At 48.0% G+C, this 19,469-nt stretch overlaps 1 protein-coding gene across 1 annotated transcript in view; it reads left to right on the top strand.

Annotated features, from left to right (window-relative positions):
* The first annotated feature begins 17,666 nt into the window (after positions 1–17,666).
* PCP4 (Purkinje cell protein 4) overlaps positions 17,667–19,469 on the top strand; it is a 53,001-nt gene continuing 51,198 nt past the window's right edge. The window contains exon 1 of the mRNA XM_008701924.1: positions 17,667–17,724. Within this exon, the coding sequence (XP_008700146.1) occupies positions 17,716–17,724 (9 nt within the window). The 5' untranslated portion in view covers positions 17,667–17,715. The remainder of the gene's footprint in view (positions 17,725–19,469) is intronic.

The raw sequence follows: 19,469 nt of genomic DNA, 5'->3' as shown, positions 1-19,469 counted from the left end.
TTCCTGAGGATGACTGATGAGTCATCGTGGATAATAGCTTTCTCCAGTATCTTCCATAAGTGGAGGACAGCTGGCCACCATGCTCTAAGTCTCCATTGGGATGATACCTTCTTTTTGCCCTTCCAATTGTCATGAGCTGTCACAGATGGTGTTTAAAATTTCCCCAAAGGATACTTTCTTCCCGCCATTGTTTATACCTTAGTTAATGGCATGTACTGCGTTCTGTCCAAGGTCAGGGGTGGGGGCGGGGGACACACAATATTCTTACCTAGAAATCATTTTTTTATTGTATTTTGCATCCAAGTTTTATTTATTTATTTATTTAAGATTATTTATTTATTTATTTGACAGAGAGAGACAGCCAGCGAGAGAGGGAACACAAGCAGGGGGAGTGGGAGAAGAAGAAGCACGCTCCCAGCAGAGGAGCCTGATGTGGGGCTCGATCCCAGAAAGCCAGGATCACACTCTGAGCCAAAGGCAGACGCTTAACGACTGAGCTACCCAGGCGCCCCCCAAGTTTAATTTAAATCCTTGTAGGATTCATATTTACAATTTCTTGGCTCTTATTATGTGCCAAGCTCCATGCTAAAGCCTGAAATGTTGGTTTGAACCCTAGGAAATTGCAGGTATTCAAGTATTGGACCTATAAAACTGGGCATTTCCTATACGGTTCAATAATCCTCACAATACATCTAAAGGGGAGGTATCATTCAATTTGCCTTTTGGATGGTGAAGAACCACAGTTTGAGGGAGGTTATGGTATTTGCTTCAGGCCTCGTGGCTGGTAGGCTGGCAGAGCCAGTGGTCTTATAGCTTGTTCTGTTTTCACCTTGCTCTGGGGCTCGGGACCCACATCCGTCTATTTCAAAAAGGTTGGACTAAAATTCAAGGCTTTTCAACAGGATGCAGTGCTGTCCTCTGAGGAGGCACTTAAAGGGGGCTGGTTTTGTGTCACAATGACTGGGAAGGGGACGCTGTTGGCATTTACTGGGTTGAACAGGGTACTAAACATCCCGCAAAGTGAGGGGAGGTCCTGAACAATGATCAATCATTCTGCTCCAATGCCAATTGCTTTCTTTTTAGAGACATGGCCCAGATGAATGCCAGGTTTCTTCAGACAATAGAATCTGAGACTTCAAAGGTGAGAGTTTCTTCTGTGTGTAGCTGATAGGCAGTCTGGCCAGCCCCATTTTGAGGATGGGCTGGATCCGCCAGCTTCAGGGCTAGCCCCCAGGGTCATGATTCTGTCATGTGACCATTTTTTCCAGACATAGTCAAGCCATCTAGGGGTGGGTGGGCACCTAGCCGAGCTAGGCTAATTTCTGGGAAATCTGACTACATATACACACAGAAACCCTAGGTGCCAGGAACCACACACGTGAACTTGGGCTTGTGGGTGGTCTTCTCCTCTTCATATCTGACCTTGAGTAGCTAGGAAGGCCAGTTTGTGAAGAAAGAGGGTAGAATCCAATCATCAATACTTCCCAGTTCCCGAGGGCCTCTGGGGTCCCAAGTCCAGGCTTCCTTGTTGATCATCTGCCTTCTTGTCCTTAGGTTCCAGGAGGCAGGCCGCTTCCCTACTATTAGTCCTTCTCGTTGGCTTAAGCCAGCTGGAAATGGCTGCTAGTTTTGAAACTAAGATAAGACGAATCAAGAGCAGTATCTGCTCTGTCTTTGCACACACGTGATAGAATGTGAAAGATGAGCCATGCTTCAGACTCCCTCTTTAGAAAATAAAGTTATACTTCATGCAAATGAGAAGATGCTTATCTTAATTTGACTCCACAGGAGGTTAATATTTTTAGAGTAGAAAAACTTAGCTTTCATTGTTCAAGGTGAATTTTCCATAATGAAAAAGGCAAATTACCTATGAAACTGGCAGCTGTTATTAATTAAACAATTTCCAAAAGAAAATTTCTTGGTTTCCCTATTTAAAGACATTTTTCCCCCTTGAAATCCTTCTTCGAAATTGGTCTTGTTATTTGTCTGGAAATTTATCCAATATTCACCTATTTATTGTGCAGCTAATTTTCATAAAATGGAAATGCATTATAATAATTGAACTTCATTTCAAAGTAAGAACACGTGTATTTTCCACGTCAAATAACTATTGCCTATGAATACTTTTTATCCTGTGGATTTTTTGTGGGCAATGAGGGCAGCTATGTTCCTTGTGTTCAGATCATCACTGCTTAAGTATTCCAGCTTAATTACCTTTAAGGTTTTATCTTCATCAAAGTCACTGAGCTACTTGGAAATAATAGTTCCAACATCGACTAATAGAATTATGTGTGAAAAAAATCCCATCCTCAGATGCTGAAAGGAGCCATGACAGCAGTAGACATCTATACCACACTCCTTTTATGTTTATAATTATAAGTATTAGATCCCATCATTATGGAAGAAGATTATACTTCATTTTATTAAAAAAATGGAATGTACCTGTTACACAATAGGAATCAGATTCTCAGCTCATCAGGCAATTGGGCAAATTCTTCATCTGAGAATTTCCTGGAATTTTTTTGCTGGAGTTGACTGTCTAGGTGACTCATCAGGGTTCTAGATAATTTCTAATGTTTTGGACTGTAGTCTAGCTCCTGCAAGGCCCTGGATGCTCCCCAGGCTTCAGTCTGCATTATTTGTGTCTGAACCCACTTCACTCATTTATCTTTGTTTGTACCTCAGGGGGCGAGAGGCCGGCCTATTGAGTAGAGTAGGGATTTCTCATGGTCCAAAGCCTAATGATGGCAGTGTGTGTGTGTGTGTGTGTGTGAGAGAGAGAGAGAGAGAGAGAGAGAAAGAGAGAGAGAGAGACAGAGATACAGAGAGAGTGAGAGAGACAGAGATACAGAGTAATGATTTCTGTAAATATGTCTGTGTCTTAATTCCTAGGACATGTGAATATGTTACCTTGCATGGCAAACAGACTTTGCAGATGTGATTAAGTTGAAGATTCTGAGGTGGGAAGATTTTCCTGGATTATCCCCATGGGCCCGATGTAGTCACAAAGGTCCTCCAGGAGCTCATAATACAGTTCATGGAGAAGATGGTGTGACTCATGGAGAAGACGGTGAGACTCTGGAGATGATGGTGTAACTCATGGAGAAGACGGTGAGGCTCACGGAGAAGACGGTGAGACTCTGGAGATGATGGTGTAACTCATGAAGAAGACGGTGAGACTCTGGAGATGATGGTGTAACTCATAGAGAAGATGGTGAGGTTCCTGGATTATCCCCATGGGCCCGATGTAGTCACAAAGGTCCTCCAGGAGCTCATAATACAGTTCATGGAGAAGATGGTGTGACTCATGGAGAAGACGGTGAGACTCTGGAGATGATGGTGTAACTCATGGAGAAGACGGTGAGGCTCACGGAGAAGACGGTGAGACTCTGGAGATGATGGTGTAACTCATGGAGAAGACGGTGAGACTCTGGAGATGATGGTGTAACTCATGGAGAAGATGGTGTAACTCATGGAGAAGACGGTGAGACTCTGGAGTTGATGGTGTAACTCATGGAGAAGACGGGAGGCTCATGGAGAGAATGGTGCAGCTTGACAAAGATGCTTTCCTTGATCAAACTCTAGTCACACCCTCTTAGCCCTCTTTTCGACTAAGCCTCAATCTTGGCTTATAAAAACTACAGACTCTCAGCACAGATGATTTCACCTCCCAGCCCACACTAAGAGACTTGAACAAACACTAACATAGTTTCCAACAGCTCAAGGCTGTGTCTCTAGGATGATGACTGCACCTCTTTAAGGCCTGTCTGAGAAAGCACAAGGCTGCCAAAACCTGATGATGGGCAGATAGGCCTCTCTGTACCTTCTGCTAGAGCTGTTACTTTAGAAAGCTTGCTATTATAAATTCTTTCTCTGCCCCTTTGAGATATCAACCTTCTCTCACACAGAGCTGTCTTTTCAAGGGCTTCAAAGCTGTCCTGGAGCAACATTCCCAGAGATAACTCTTTGCTTGCTTTTATTCCCAGTCCCTGCGGGAGGGTAAGGGCCTAGCTTCAGTGGATGCCATGCCCTAACCTGTACCAACGCCTTCAGTCCTAAAGACACATGAAGTCTGTTTCTCTGAGAATAAACACCAGTGAAAAAATCCAAGTGTTCCACATTGACCAACCCCACTTAATACCCCTTAGCATCTCTTTTCATCACCTCCAGGCCTTTAAGAAGTCTCCTGATTGCTGTCTTGATGAAGTTGAGTTCAGTTCTTGCTGGACCCTCTTCTCTATTGCAATAACTATTACTGAATGAAATCTATCCTTAGCACTTCTAGTGTCTAGAAGAGAGTGCGTTTCTATCAGCTGACAGCCCTCAGGCCTTTAGACCATCAGAACTCCACTGCACCAGAGAGGGACAGACTCACACCACTCTTTCATCCAGCAGCCATCTTTCCTCAATCCATCCTCATGGCAAAAAGTCTCACTCCTTCTGACGTCTGAAGCTAAATCTCCTTCACAGATGGATACGGTGAGCAAAACTCAGCCACTGTTGAAAGGAGGCAGGGCCTACTGCAGCCAGGCAGAGCCTCCTTGTTGGCCATGCCCCGGGGTCCAGACTGAGAGATACACTCCTTCTTGTCTTCTCTGGGAACTGTACTCTGGTTTTCCTGATGTCTGGAGGTGAGTGACCCTAGTGATATTCTGGTATGATGCAATAACCACACCAGGCATTCAACTGGAAAGTCACAATGGCCGCAAACAGAAGGTGCATGCCTGGCAGATGTGCCTTGGGTCAGCTCTCTGTCAGCCGGTCCTAGTACCCATGGATTTCCTCCCAGATAACCTGTTAGTTCAGCCCAGTTTCCATCTGTAAGAGTTCTCTGTGTGTAATAAGTCAACCAGGGTCTCAAAAGATGCAGCTCTTCCTCCTCAGCCAATGTCCAGAATTATCTCCCTTCTCAACCTCGAGATGCAACCTGGCTTCCTGACTCCAAGGTGCTGACCTAGCTGGCCCTGCCTGCCTCCTCTCATTTGAAACATGATTCTCCTACTCATAATCTCAGGCCATTCGTATGCCTCGGCTCTGGGCCTTTCTGTCTCCTGCACTCAGCAATTCTTTGGGAGAACTTTAGGGAAACTTCTAATGGCTCCTCCCTTACTGTGTCTTGACTCCATCCTCTCCCGTCTCCTCTGGTCCTTGGTCCACCCATGCCAAACTACATATAGTGAGTGTCACTGGCCTGCCACAGAGCCACTGTCCCTCCCCACCGCTGGGGCCCTCCCTTCTCCCAAGAGTAAAGTCCCCTCCTGTAGCTATTCACCTATTCCCTATATCTCTACTGCCCTTGGCTGGTATCCTCACATGTTTCTGGCTACTCTTCCAATAGTTAAAATACCTTAGGTAGTTCTAGGTTTTTTCCACGGCACTTAGAGCTCAAAGAATGCACAGGACCCTGAAGATTTGCTTGTCTCCAAGGATCTTGTTAAAGGCAGTACTATTACAGTTAAGGCGTATGTGTTGATGCAGGACTGGGCAGTGAGCTTGTCCACATGACAGTGTTTTGGGTAAAATGTTGCTGTAGGTGACATTCTGACTCTTAGATTGTTCAGACCAAAATGGGACCACTGAATGGAATGTTATCACCCAAAATGTTTTTGACTTGTAAGTACATGGTTGCAGAAGCTACTAGGGAAAGAGAGGTGGGAGGAGGGGCAGAGGGAGAGAGAGAATGTCAAGCAGACTCCCTGCTGAGTGCGGAGCCTGATGCCGGGCTTCATCTACAACCCTGAGATTGTGACCTGAGCCTAAATCAAGAGTCAGACCCTTAACCAACTGCACCAACCAGGCGCCCCTGTAGAAGCCATTTCTCAGAAAGGAGTAAAGGCTTTTTCTGGTCAATGTCTCTGTACGATGAAAATGGCCTTGCTTTTTGGGATCCAAGTATATGATGGCATTTATGCATTTTTAAGCTTCATTCACCATAATTATCCTTTGTCAAAATATCTCGTTTATGAGGCTAGTAACTCAGGCTGCTCCTGAGTGGAACATTGTGCTTGCTGCCCCCCCCCGGCCCCCAACCCCCAGCTGCTTAATTAGGGAATTAAATTTTTCTAAAGACTTTTAGTTCCCTGAGTTTAATTGACTGAGATTTTCCCTAATTTTGCAATATTGGTAATAAGTTTTTCAGCATGATTTAGCATTTGGAATTATTTAAAGCCAGCATTCATATTAAATGGAATGAACTTATCACTTTCTATGCTAATGTTTTATAGCCTTGAAAGAACCAAAATGACATGAAGGTTTTGCAGATTGATTTTGGACATCATTTTCGCTTTCATTTGGAAAAATATTAGCACAATTTCCCAGCATTCTATTGATACATGCGTTAGGTCCAGGTAGTAGTGACCATATATAAGTTCTTTCATGACCCACTTAAATGCTGTACAATTTAGTGCAGCAGAAGGTGCCACTGGGAATATGTTGTGGTTGTTTACTTTCTGTCTACCCCTTTCCCCAGCTTCCACCTGAAATACACACACATATACACCCCAAATCTTTGTCCTGTTTGTGCGGCATAACCGCTGGTATAGGGAAGAGTCTGTCAAGGAGCAGAAAGAACAAGAACAGTGGTATCCACTGTGTTAATATATCCAAGAAGAAACACTAGGATCAAATTTTAAAATTTGATCACCATACAGACTTTTTCTTGAGGGAAAAGAGTTGGATTGTCTGAATTTGGGGAATTGGAAGTCAATATTGTGGGTAACGACAGCTACATTACATCGCTCTGGTATTTGTGTTTTCAGATCACTTGGAGATTCTCATTCCCTCCAATACGACCCACGTTGCCTCCTCTGGGCCACGCTTGTGATCACGGACTAACACTGGTATTTATGAATTCGACTAATCCCTTTCTACCACCTCAATGGACAGTTCCTTTGATATCAGTGAGTCCAAGCGTATTATCACATGTGCTGCTGTGCAGTCAAGCACACAAATTTTAGAGCCGGATTGCTTCTTTCTAAAAATAAGACTTCACGGTTACTAACAGTGGGACTTGGGGCAAATTACTAACTTCTCTGAACTGCATGTTCTTTGAAAAAAAATAAGGTTAATAAAATTGCCTATCTTACTTAATTTTGTGAGAGCGAAATGACATAAAGCATCTCCATCAGGGGCTACGCAGGTAGGGTCATCAGGAGGCGGAAACCACAGACAGGAGTTCATAGAACAGTTGATAATGAGGTGTCAAGTTGCTGAATGAATGACCAAAGGGGCAAAAGAGAACTGTAAGGTGTCACAGAGGTGGCAGTTGAAGGCAGCTACCACCCCTGGGGCCGGGGAACAAAGGGAAGGATTTGGGATTATTAAAATTTAGAAGCTTAAAGGAAGGACCTCAGGGAGCTGAAGTTTAGACCTCTGGTGTCTCTGGGGGGAGTGCAGTGAGGCTGATTCCGCAAATGCTGGGAAAACCGAGAGCTAGATCCAGTCTGGAAGTAAGAAGCGCTGCCACCAATGGGAACAGGGATCAAACAGGAAGCAGCAAGAAGGAGACAGGAAAGATCACACCTGTCCTTCCTCCTCCAGCCTTGCAGAATCCTGACCTACCCTGCTCTCTCTTGGCTGATTCTGGAAGGGAGCGGCTGACCAACTTGAAATGTGATTTGCAGAATCCCAGATATAGAATTGTAGACTGGGGATATATGAAAGAGAGGCTACCAGTTCTACCATCTCTGCAGTTCATTTCCATGAAATGAACAGATCATATATTCCTGCCTTTTTTGCATGCCTGGTAATTTTTGGATGCCCGACATTATGAATGCCATATTGTAGGGTGCTAGGTTTTACTATGTATCTTATAGAGCATTGGATTGTTTTCCTGGCACATAATTAAGCTAAGTGAGGGTCACTTTGAGTCTTTTGAGGCATGGTGTTAGGTTCCATTGTGGCAAGCCAAGAGCAGCTCTTATTCTGGGACTGATTGAACCCTATTCCTAAGGCAGGGCTTCAATCCAACGCCTGTGTATTTCAAGGTCGTACCATTTCCGCTGGTGGGAGCAAGAACGATTTCCAGTTCTGTGGGATCGCCAGGAATTGTCCAGGGGCTCTTTCCCCACATTGGGAAGTTTCCTCCACTTTGGCTTCAGAGAGTATTTTTTGCCCAGATCAGTATTCAGTCCAACGCACAGGGGAACCCTCTGGGGCTCTCTCACTGCAGTAACCTCCTCTCCGCTAACCAGTCTTGCAAACCTTGGGCTCCCTGGCACCCCCTGGAGAAAGCAATGTCCTCGTGGTGTTTTTCAGGCTCCTATGGCATACCCACTCCAGCCCTCTATCAAACCTTGGCTGGCATGAGATGGGACTCTGTGCAAGGTGATGTTATGCAATATCCTGTGTCAGTGGATCAGATACTCTTTAAGCCTCCAGACAGTGGTGCTGGAATTGGATAGATGGAGGCCTACAGATGGTAGCAAAGGAAACTCACATCAGAGTATATGCCTGTTCCAGTGAAGATGAATGACTGTCTCTTCCAGGGTAGAAGGGGTCTAAAGATGTCAGCTTGCAAACAAAGGACTGGCGGATCTCCTTGAGGGATGGTGTCATATCAGGGGCTCACACCTTCTGATTCTCCTTCTTAATAAAGAAGGAAGAGGACCCACTTGCCAGATCAATGACCACATACCATGTACCTGAGGCTACGTTGATCTCCTCTGGTAGAGATACCGTGTCTGGAACGGCAGTTGCAATCTGGGCTGCTGTCTGGTTGGGATTGCTCAACTCTACTGACATCTTCCAGGGTCTGTCTGGCTTCTGTAGAGACCAGACTGGTGAGCTAAATAAAGATAAGTTGGGAACCACCAACCTGGCATCCTTTTGCTCTTTGAGGATGGTGCTGGCCTTTGCTATTCCACTGGAATGTGGTATTGGTTTTTATGATCGTTTTGGCTGAGGTAGGGGCAGTGTCAGAGCTCTTACTTGGCTTTCCCCACAATGAAAGCTCTTATGCCATAGGCCATGGATCCATTGCGGAGATTCTGCCAACGGCCAAATATGTCTATTTCCCACATGGACCCACGTTGTGTTGTACAGGACTCCATGTCCACTCGCTTCCTTATACTCCTACTTGGACAGAGAGACTGGTGCTTTGAGTTCCCAGTTTCCACTTGCACCCTGGATTTGATAGTCCTCTTAAATTTTGGGGGGGTTCTCTTTTTTATTGGGCAGTTACTCAAGAAAACGGTCATGGACCCTTCCGAGGAATAATTGGAAAAATTAATACTACACACTACGGCTATGATGTTGGTGGGTCCTTTCCCCTGGAGACCTGGCCCCCTTTCTGGGTGATTGCTTCTGAGTCTGAAGACTGGCTCAGATTGAAAACTGGACAGGGAATCTTGACTTTGTATTGGGATGCCTGCCCTTAGCCTCTTGATTATTCACCTTCAGTTTCTCGTACTGATTTGTGTAGCTCCTCGTATAGGTGTGTTTGTGTAGATTCAGATATCTCATCCTCAGCACATTTTGTCCCAGATGATTCTTTGTTGCAGGAGATTTTACGTAATATTGTAGGAAAGTTAGCAACGACTCTGGTCTCTACATACTAGGTGTCATAAGACTCTCCCTGATCCAATGCTGAGACACTCACAAATATTTCCTCCTAGTTGTGACACCTCAAAATGTCTGCAGACATCGCCAGTGTCCCCTGGGTTGTTCCTCCTTTGAGAACCACAAGTAGGGTTAAGCAAGGCCCTTGTTAGTGGCCCCTTTATCCTGCATCTATGGACACATGTTCTATTAGTATCTATCAACACAGCGCTCTATGAGTCAAGCCCACCGGCTGCCCTCAGACCTCCCTACTCATTTTGATTATTGCACCTACATGCTTTCAACGGTTGACTGTTGCCACTAGGCCTCTGTTATTTCTGGGTCCTATCATCCCTATCAGGAAGCCTGGTTCTGTATTGGCTTCCCCTACCACCAGTCCTGGCCCGAGGAGAATAGATATCACTGAGCCACCCATTGATCCTGCAGTCCCTCTCACCAACACATTCCTTGTCGCTTTGGTGAAGGCAATGCTCTCACTGCGTATTTTTCCAGAATTATAAGGTATATCCACTCTGGCATGCCCTCATCTCTGAGCCTTTTGATCCCCTCTTCCACTTTTTGCCGTAGCAGTTCTGACATTTCTACTTCGCTCAGTGTGAACCACCACTTTCTGCAAGGTTCCAAAGCTATCCTAGCAGCTTGTTGGAACCATCTCTTGGGGTCTTGCCTGGAACGATAGGTGTTATATCATAGGATAGGTTTCCTGTATCAACAAACGTTCTCTTGTCCAACTTTATTTTCTGCCCCCACCTGTGGCTTTCTGCCTTGATCCAACACTCAGAACCCAGCCATTCTCATCTTGGCTTCTGCCAGTACGTGTTGGCCAAGCCCTGCAGCTTCCTTTAGGTTCTTCCCTTCCCAGGCTCAACACTTGTGCCAGCTTATACCGTGATTGAACTCTAGGTATGAGTCTGGCAGTGAGGAGGGGAGGGGAGGCAGATCTGGGATAGGCATGTACTGTCTTGCAAGACAGAAGCCTCTGTATCATCTTCAAGTACCAAGAGCACTAGCCTTCAGCAGGGAGGAGGAGGCCAGTGCTATAGGCTTGGGGTGATGAGAGATATCTGGGCGTTCAAGATATTCACATGCATCTACCCATGACTCAGGATCTCCCCCACCCCCCAACCAGACCTTGACTTTGACATCGATTAGGAGAACTTGACTTCTCTGACGTTTGGCTACACTGTGGTTAGTCTTGGACCTGTTCCTCAGCTTTTTCTGCTGTAGCCACAAGACATGAGAATTTCTGTATGCTGCTCAATAGGCCCTGGGTTTCACACACTTCGTCTTCAGTTCCTGGCTAATCCCTCTCAGCCTTGCCTTATTTTCCTCCACGGCCTTGACTTGCCCAGCAACAGCCTTCTCATTCCGTTGTCCTTATAATTGTCGTTCCCACCTACTTCTCGAGTGGCTCCCTGGGCAGAGGGGATTTGGGCTGTGATTCTGGCAGAACAAATGCCTCGGTTGACCCCACAGGAAGTGTTAGAGCTGCAGTGGGTGCCCCCACAGAGCCATCCCTTTTTGGGCGCATAACTGACAGAAGTGCATGTGGGTGGTCACCTGGATGGCATGATGACTTTGAGCAAGCAGGGCCCGTCGGCCGAGAGCAGCCTCGCCAGGACAACTGAGTCCAGCACCAGCACCCAGCATCCTGGGAACGAGCGCTTCAGTCCTGGGAGTGTGGGGGCCCGGGGGCTCCACTAGAGTGTCCTCTAGAGAGAACCTCAGCCACAGGCCAGGTGCCCGAGTCTGCTCAGACCGCCATGGCGGAAGGCCACAGACATTTGTTTCTCACAGTCCTGGAGGCTGGAAGCCCAAGATCACGGAGCCAGCAGGGCTGGTTTCTCCTGAGGCCTCTCTCCTTGGCTGGTGGATGCTGCGTACTCCCCGTGTCCTCACGTGGCTGTCTCTCTGCACATGTATCCCTAGTGTCTCCTCTTTCTATAAGTACACCAGCCCCATTAGAATAGGGCCCCACCCTTAGGACCTCATTGAACTTACTAATTATTTCATTAAGGCCCACCCCACATATGGTCACATCGGGGGTTAGGGCTTCAGTGTGCGAATTTGGGGAGACACTATTCAGCCTATAATACCGGACCTGTGGGCTGGCTCTGCAGATCACTGATTTGAAATTTTGGGAGGAGTTGCTGAAGAGTGAATCGGAGGAGTTCACCTGTGTAGGATGTGAATGCAGGGAAAATAATTAAAAACTCAACAAAGCACCATTCTGAGAACTGTCGCGGCTGCTGAGCACAGAGAGCCCTCCCAGCGGGACGTGGCCTTCAGCAATGGGCCCGGAATCGAGGCGTTGGAGACGGGGCTCTCTGAACGCAAACACTGCTGACCTTTTCATCAAAGAGGGAGCTGCAGAGGGTGACACGCGGCTCTGGGAGCTTTCCAGGCAGACCTTATCCCCAGGACAGCCTTGGACCTTTAATTGAGCTAAAAGGAACTGCAGGTTATAAGGTGACCTTTTCATCCACAAACAGGGAGTAATTTAAACCTGGAGAATAGTACCAGCTTCCGGTGAGACTGTAGCACTTGACGTGGGAAGGGAGACAAGACAGGTGCCCAGAACCATGGCAGGCGGATTGGACCCGTCCGTGTCTGTCTCCCACACCCTCCCCTCTTCTCAGTGCCCGGTGACTTTTTACAGAAAACGTGACCTCGCAGAGTGCCAAGGTGGGGTGGAAATTGCATGTGTAAACACAAGTTGTTTTAGGAGAGTGTGAGACATGGAGGGGGAGGCAGAGAGGGGGAAGGAGAGAGAGCACTTGGCAATAATGGATTTTCAGTACCTCTGAGAAATAATAAAATGTACACATCTGTTATGCAGAGTGCCCAGTTAAGGGTGATGGAAGAGATGGGGAACCGCCTGTGTGGGACAGGAATGACGAGCCAGGGGCAGAACAGCAGCTGTATAATATTGTTTGCTAAAACCTTGGGAAGTCACAGCCTATTATTTCTGTGAATCTGTTTTTTTTTTAAGTCAACAAAACACAGTAATCAAGGTTTAAAACAAGTCCATTTATACATATTATATATATATTATTGTTTGAAAAAGCTAGCTTAAAATCTGACAACATAGAGATTATTGAAATATCCTGTTTTCTCATTATTATTATTTTCATTTCATTATCATTATTTTTTATAAATCTGCTTTTTTTTAAAAGATCTTTATTTATTTGAGAGAGAGACAGAGATAATGACAGAGATAGCAAGACAGAGAGAGAGAGAGCGGGTGCAGGAGTGGGGAGGAGAGGAAGCAGGCTCCCCGCTGAGCAGGGAACCCGATGCGGCGCTCGATCCCAGGACCTTAGAATCATGACTTGAGCTGAAGGCAGATGCTTAACTGACTGAGCCACCTAAATGCCCTTCTTTTCTCATTTTTAAAACAGAAAATTCTTTTATGTTGGCTTTAGAAGCTGAAGCTTTTAATTTTGTAGGGGAAAAAAAAGAATTTTTTTTACATAGCAGACTCCACACTCAGTGGCCGGTAGAAAGCTTACTTGTTTGGAAGTGGTTTTGACAGCTAACTTGGTGGGGGGAGAGAGGACAGGGTGGGGTGGCCTCACCCTCTTTCACGAGGCTTAAAGTCCAGGAGGGGAGAGACAAGACTTGTGCAAGCGAGCACACACCTGAATCAGCATTGGAACACACAGATGCTTCTGGGAGAGGTCCGTAGAATTATGCTGCATTTCTACATCTGTAGATATAACCAGAGTGGCTTCCGGGCTCTGCGCCACGTGACATCCAGAGGTTGGCAGAGGGCTAGATTCTGTTAAGCGGATTAAAATTAAAGGCAGCACGAAGCAAGGTGGGGGATCAAAGGCAAGAGCCTACTGGGTCCACCCTTTAGGGTGGGGAATGCTGAGCCTTTGGGGTGGGGGCTGCATAGACACCCAGGCTCTGCAGGAGGCTTCTGTTTAGGGGGCAGTGAAGGCAGAAGGGAGGGAGGGGTGTAGCCACTGATGTTGGGCCATGAAGCCTCCATTCTAGGAGGATGACTGCATCCTCCCTTGGTCCAAGCCTTCCATGATCAGGGATGAGGTTTGTGCTGCGCCTGCATGTGGCGGCACACGGAGCGGGGGAGAAGCAAAGGTGGGAAAATGAAGCAAGAGGTGGATGCTTTAAAAGCCCCTACACCCCCCAAAATTATACATAAATGATGCATTTGGTATAAAAGTCTGATGAAAAGCCCCAGGTCATCGATATATAGTGGCCCTATAAATAACCCTAAAGGGGGATTTTGAAAGATTGCTTGGCTCAAGTCTGTACCTTCAGGCTGGATCACACTCCCAAGAAGACGAAAATAATCTATCCATATTATATATATATTTTTCATAAATTACAGAACCCTACGTCTGTAATTTAATTCAGCAAGGTTGGGGCGCCTATGTGGTTCCGTCGTTAAGCGTCTGCCTTCGGCCCAGGGCGTGATCCCAGAGTTCTGGGATCGAGCCCCACATCAGGCTTCTCCACTGGGAGCCTGCTTCTTCCTCTCCCACTCCCCCTGCTTGTGTTCCCTCTCTCACTGGCTGTCTCTCTGTCAAATAAATAAATAAAATCTTAAAAAAAAAATCCAGCAAGGTTGAAGTATTCCCCAAGATCTAATATGTGAAGCTGTAGATCGAATTCCCTTGAAGTTCTTTCAAAATTTATTTCTCAGCTCAATATATTTGTTGTATATATTTTTGCTTAGGTTGGCGGAGGCAAGATTTTACTATTTCTGTATCACCAGCGCAGGAGATGAGACACTGAGGAATGGAGAGGCTTTGCCAAGGTCATCTGGAAAACCATTGTTCATGTCAAAGACTCAAGTTCTAACCTTCCTGTTCGTGACTCCATCTACCGTGTCATATACTGGCTACTATGAGTCATAGAATAGGCCACACAGATTCTAAAAGGAGGTAGAGGGAGGAGAATGGGCAGGAAGCAGGAGAAAATCTGGAAAGGGAGGGGTGTGTGTGTGTGTGTGTGTGTGTGTGTACATGCATGTGTATTTTATCACTGTTTCAAGCAATGATTCTCAAACTTAACTGCTCATCAGAACCACCTGGAAAGGTTTAAAGACCATCCATTTACCATCCTTGTCCCTTGGGATTCCAAGATGAGGTCCAGGGAGTCTTTGCAACTCTTGCTTTCGTGGCTGGTCTTGTGGGCGCGCCATTCCTCCAAGACGATGGGTGGGGCTGGGAGCTGTGGTCCAAAGGCCCACCTGCTGCGGAATGATGGAAGGAGCACTCGGTGCTCAAGTGCCCGTGCAGCTGGCCCCCAAGCAGACGTGGAACCAGGACTGTGAGGTATGAACCCCCAGATGCATCCCGTGTAACCCATGGGTGCTGATTTCCCACAGCTGCTCAGTTCTCTCTCTGTGGCCAGACTTACCTTTGCTTTACATTTGAGACAGGCAGCTCCCCGACTCATTAATAGGAGATAACAGCGTTACGAAAGGCATCCCTTGGGGAATTAACAGGGTTAAGCTGCATGCCACATGGCAAATACCGATCAAATTCACCTTAAGATCCTTCTATGCTTCCCCTAAAAGTCTTCTCTGACACTTGGCATCTGTATTAGTTTCCTGGGGTCGCCACACCTAAGTGCCACAGGCTAGGTGATTTCAACGATAGAAATTATTTTCTCACTGTTCCGGAGGCTGGAAGCTGGAAGATCAAGGGTTGGTTTCTCCTGAGACATTTCTCCTTGGCTTGTAGATGGCCAACTTCTCCCCATGTCTTCACAGACTCCTCCTTCTGCGATGGGTCTTAATCTATTTTTCTTATATGGACGCCAGTCCTATTGGATTAAGATCTACCTATATGACCTCATTTTAGCTTACATTCCTCTTTAAGGCCCTATCTCTAAATACAGTCACATTCTGAGGTACTGGGGGTTAGAACCTCAATATATGATTTTTGGAGGGGACACAGTTCTGCCAATAATGTCATCTATCTTCCTTGTATAGGCTTTATGACCCCCTGATTTTTTCCAAACAATTGCACGCTCTATGCAGCAAAGCCACAGCCCAGCCTGGGCACTCGTTCTGGCCCGACCCCTGGAAACTCTACCAACTGTTCACTGCTCCTCAAACCTCCAGCTATTGCAAATTGATATACGCATCTGTGCCCTGAGAAAATCCATGTCTGCACCACAACCAGGCCAGCAGAGCACAGCACACTGGCCCCCTCCGCCTTAGCATAGCCCGCAAAACCACATCCTGTCTGGATTGTGTCTGGGAGGTATCACTGTCCACCTCCAAGCACAGGGTGCTCCAAATCCCCAACCAGGCTGGGGAAGGTGTGGTTCAGCTCTTCACGCAGAGCAGCGAACGCTGCTCCCCTTCCTGTGGTCGGCTGTGCCTCGGCTGACCCGTCCTCCTTGGTCTCCCAGTCCTCACCACCGGGGGAACCCCAAAGGCAGCCTGTCTAGACCCGCTCATGTGTGAGACTGGGGACAGGGAGGGGAAGGGGAGTGAGAGGATGCTGTCAGAATGTGCGGACAGGCAGATTCTCGGTTTGCAAAAGCTTCCTGTGGTTGGGATATATAAATATGTGTTTATATATATCGTCCATTTCTGTTTCTCTGTGAAATGGGAGTTATTATAACGAATAGACGTATCCTCCCATTGAAAGGGAACTTTCTATAGACACGTTCCCATGGAAAGTGGCTGTAAATTGAGAAGATTGGTTCGCACAAGCCGTGGGAGTCCCGTGCTTCTTGCCCCTTTGTGTTTGTGCTTGCTCACGAGCACGCCACAGAGACAAGGGCTCTGGGCCAGGGCTCCCTGCCCAGGCCTCCGCGGGCAGCCTCTCGTCGCTGGTACCCATGTGGGGATGCCTGTCATCGCTGGTACCCATGTGGGGATGCGTGGCCTTCCACTCACCCAGGTGGACCTGAGAAGGGAGTTGAAAGGAGAAGCCCCCATAGCAATGGCAGGATAGAAGCCAATGGAGGGAATCAGAAAACACCTGAGCTTAGTGTTGGTTCTTCCTGCAGCTGTCGACCGAGTCTCCCCATGTGGGGGATGGGGGAAGCCCCCCGGGGAGGGGGGCATCTGAGTAAGAACGACCCACTTGCTCATGTATTTAGCCACATGAGCTGTTTGGTAGCTGTCCCTTAGATGTGCTTATGTCTCCGGTAGGTCAACTGATGAGTGACTTGTCATCGTTCGGAGTATCTGCCATGATGCGGCCTCACTGTTCTCCAGCCGAGGCTCCCGCTTGAACATGAGGCCGAGCTGAAGCTGGCGAGTTGCAGGAGTGTGTCCTGACCGGCCTCCGGCCAAGGAGATGGGCAGCAGCACAAGCCCCCTGCTCTTCACCGGCCACGATCCCAGCTGTGAAAGTCAAGGCTCACTTCGATGCTGGGAAGACTCTTCGGCGTCTCCTGAGTCCATGCAGAAGGACTGAACCTCATTACAGAGAGGCTGCAGGTGGCAGCAAGGAAACCATTAGTGGGGTCCAGGGTCCCGCCCACGTCCTCTTCCTGATGCTGTTGAGGTTGTGACAGCACAGATCGGGCTGGGGACCTTCTCTCTCATTAAGAGTGACCCTCCAAATCCACGTCCCAGAGCTGCGGGGACCTCCCAGCAAGGAAGGACGTACCCAGGGTAAGCAGACTGGGAGTCCCCTCCAAAACGTTCCCCCAAAAGGCTGAGATCTGTGCCACAAATAACAGGGTCGGTTGCAGCTCCTGGAGGAGAGCAGGGGCTGCCGTTTTCTAGAACCGGCCTTCCTTCGAAAAACAAACCTTTCCATTGACATTGTAAACATACTTTCTGTGAATCCAAATCCTGTACCCTTGAATTAATAAGCAATGGCGAACCCGTGATGATCTCTGTACCTCTGACTTTGACCTTTAAAAAAAAAAAAAAAAAGAAATCTAGCCTTTCCTTCTCTCGCTGGCGGAATTTGGAGCAGAGACCTAGCTGGCTTCCCGCTTCGTTCCACTAGGTGGCCCCTCGTGCTCTCAGATGTCTGCGAGGAGTGCAGACAGGTGAATGAATCTCATTGGCTTACGGGAGGCATGATGCCACCGGGCAGCCCTTTTTAAGAGAAAAGCCAGGACCGGTGGAAGAGCGACCCCTGAGCAGCGTCCTGGGAGCTGAGCACGGAGCGGAGCACAGGGATCCCGGAGCTGCGGTGTTCGAGCAACATGAGTGAGGTGAGTGGCTCTGTAACTTGCAGAGGGAGACTTGGGGGTGAGAAGGGACGGGGCCACAGCTGGTCTCGGGAAGTGTGAAGGGTTTCCGAGGGGCGATGAAGCGCAGATCAGCCCCGTAACTGCTTGGAGGGCTGACACTGTTGACATCTGGGTTGGTATGGCAAGGGCAGACCCTGATTCAGGGCGCAACTTTTAAAAATTGCCTTGGAAAGAGAAAGGGATTCATTGTGTGCTGCTGATTTCATTGTGACTTTGGAAAGTGCTTCGGGGGGTGAGACCTCCCGAGAGAAAGCTGGTTGTCTTGGTGTCTCCGGAGGTGTGCGCGGCTTCCCGCTGGTCCTCGCGTGTTTGCTTTGGGGGATACCTTGCAGAATGTTGACAGGCAGGCCGTCTGGTGACAGTCAGGCGTGGGAGAAGGCAGGGGAAGGATTTCACGCACGGCCGTGTGGAAGCACAACTATCTGCAGTTGGTCAGAGCACCGGTGAAGGGGGCAGGTCGGCAGGTCGGCCGGACCCTGACAAATCTGCGTGTGGGGGCGGGGCTGGGAGACAGGGCAGCCGTGGACGGAAGCCCGCGACCATGCTCCGCGGCAAGTCCCTTCCCTGCGTTTCTGTAGAAGAGATTTTGTTGGGGCAAACTGATAGCTCATTTTATTTTAAAAAGATCATGTTCTCTTTCTTTCTTTTAAATGAGGCAGGTTTGGGGATGTACAAGCCATCCCCTAATTCAGCTCAACGACTGAGACAAGTCCATTTTCAGGTCCTTTGGGTCGGCACTTAAATAATCACTTTTAAAGACCTTTCATCTTCTCTTTCTTTTTTGACAGATGCGTGACCCTTTTTTTTGAAGTCTAGAGTAAAATTAACTTCAGAAATAAGAGGCGCCTTCACTACGTTTCTCTCTCTGATGGGTGACTTTTGACATAAACACGACTGGAAGAAGGAGGGGGCGGAGCATCTGCGGTTTAGGAATGGGGCTGGGGACGGAGTGAGGACCAGGGAGTGTGGGAGGAAGGTGGGAAGGCTGGGAGCCTCAGTGAGCCAGCGCACCTCGCTTCTGCCTGTTCTCAGCCCCCAGCTCAGCGTCTAGGGCTCCACTCCGTGTTACCTCATTTCCCTCCCTAAATCCTGTGAGGTGGGTGCTAGCATTATTCCCAGCTGACAGATGGGGACACTGAGGTACAGAGAAGTTCAAGGTCAGCTGGTTCCCTTTTGGCGGGTAGTGAAGGGCAGGACTCAGGCTGCGTGGCGGGCCGCCGGGTGGATCGCAGGGTCCAGAGTGCGTACAGAGCCTCTGAGCCCTGGGTGCCACCGGAGTAGGGGAGAAAGAGGAGCTGGGGCCTGAAGCAGAGACAGGGCAAGGAGGACTCCCTCACTCCGGGTCCCGTGGCTTTCTGCTGGACTCCATGAGGTTTCAGAAGCATCTCCCCTGTATCAGCTCACTGGGGTGGAGAGGGTCTGTAAATATACAAATTAACAGTTTCATAGAGGAGGAGTCAGAAAACAGTAGAGCACTGGGGGGCCCTTCTTCCATAGTTCACTGTCCTGGGTTCTTTTGGAGGGATGGTGCTCTTGCTGGCTCCCCTCCGGCTGTCACCCCATCTTCAGCCGGGGCTGGTGGCCGGCATCATACACGTGAGCTTTCCAGAATGCCTCAGCTCGGTGCTATTCACCTAACTCTGGGTCCCCAGGGAGAAAGCAAACATCCCAGAGCTCAGCCCATGATTAGGGTCACAACCTCGTTT

The sequence above is a fragment of the Ursus maritimus genome, unplaced genomic scaffold (genome assembly GCF_017311325.1).
Source record: "Ursus maritimus isolate PB19 unplaced genomic scaffold, ASM1731132v1 scaffold_4, whole genome shotgun sequence".
Taxonomy (NCBI): Eukaryota; Metazoa; Chordata; class Mammalia; order Carnivora; family Ursidae; genus Ursus; species Ursus maritimus.
Note: the sequence above shows the minus strand (reverse complement) of the source record. Positions and strands in the feature narration are given on the sequence as shown.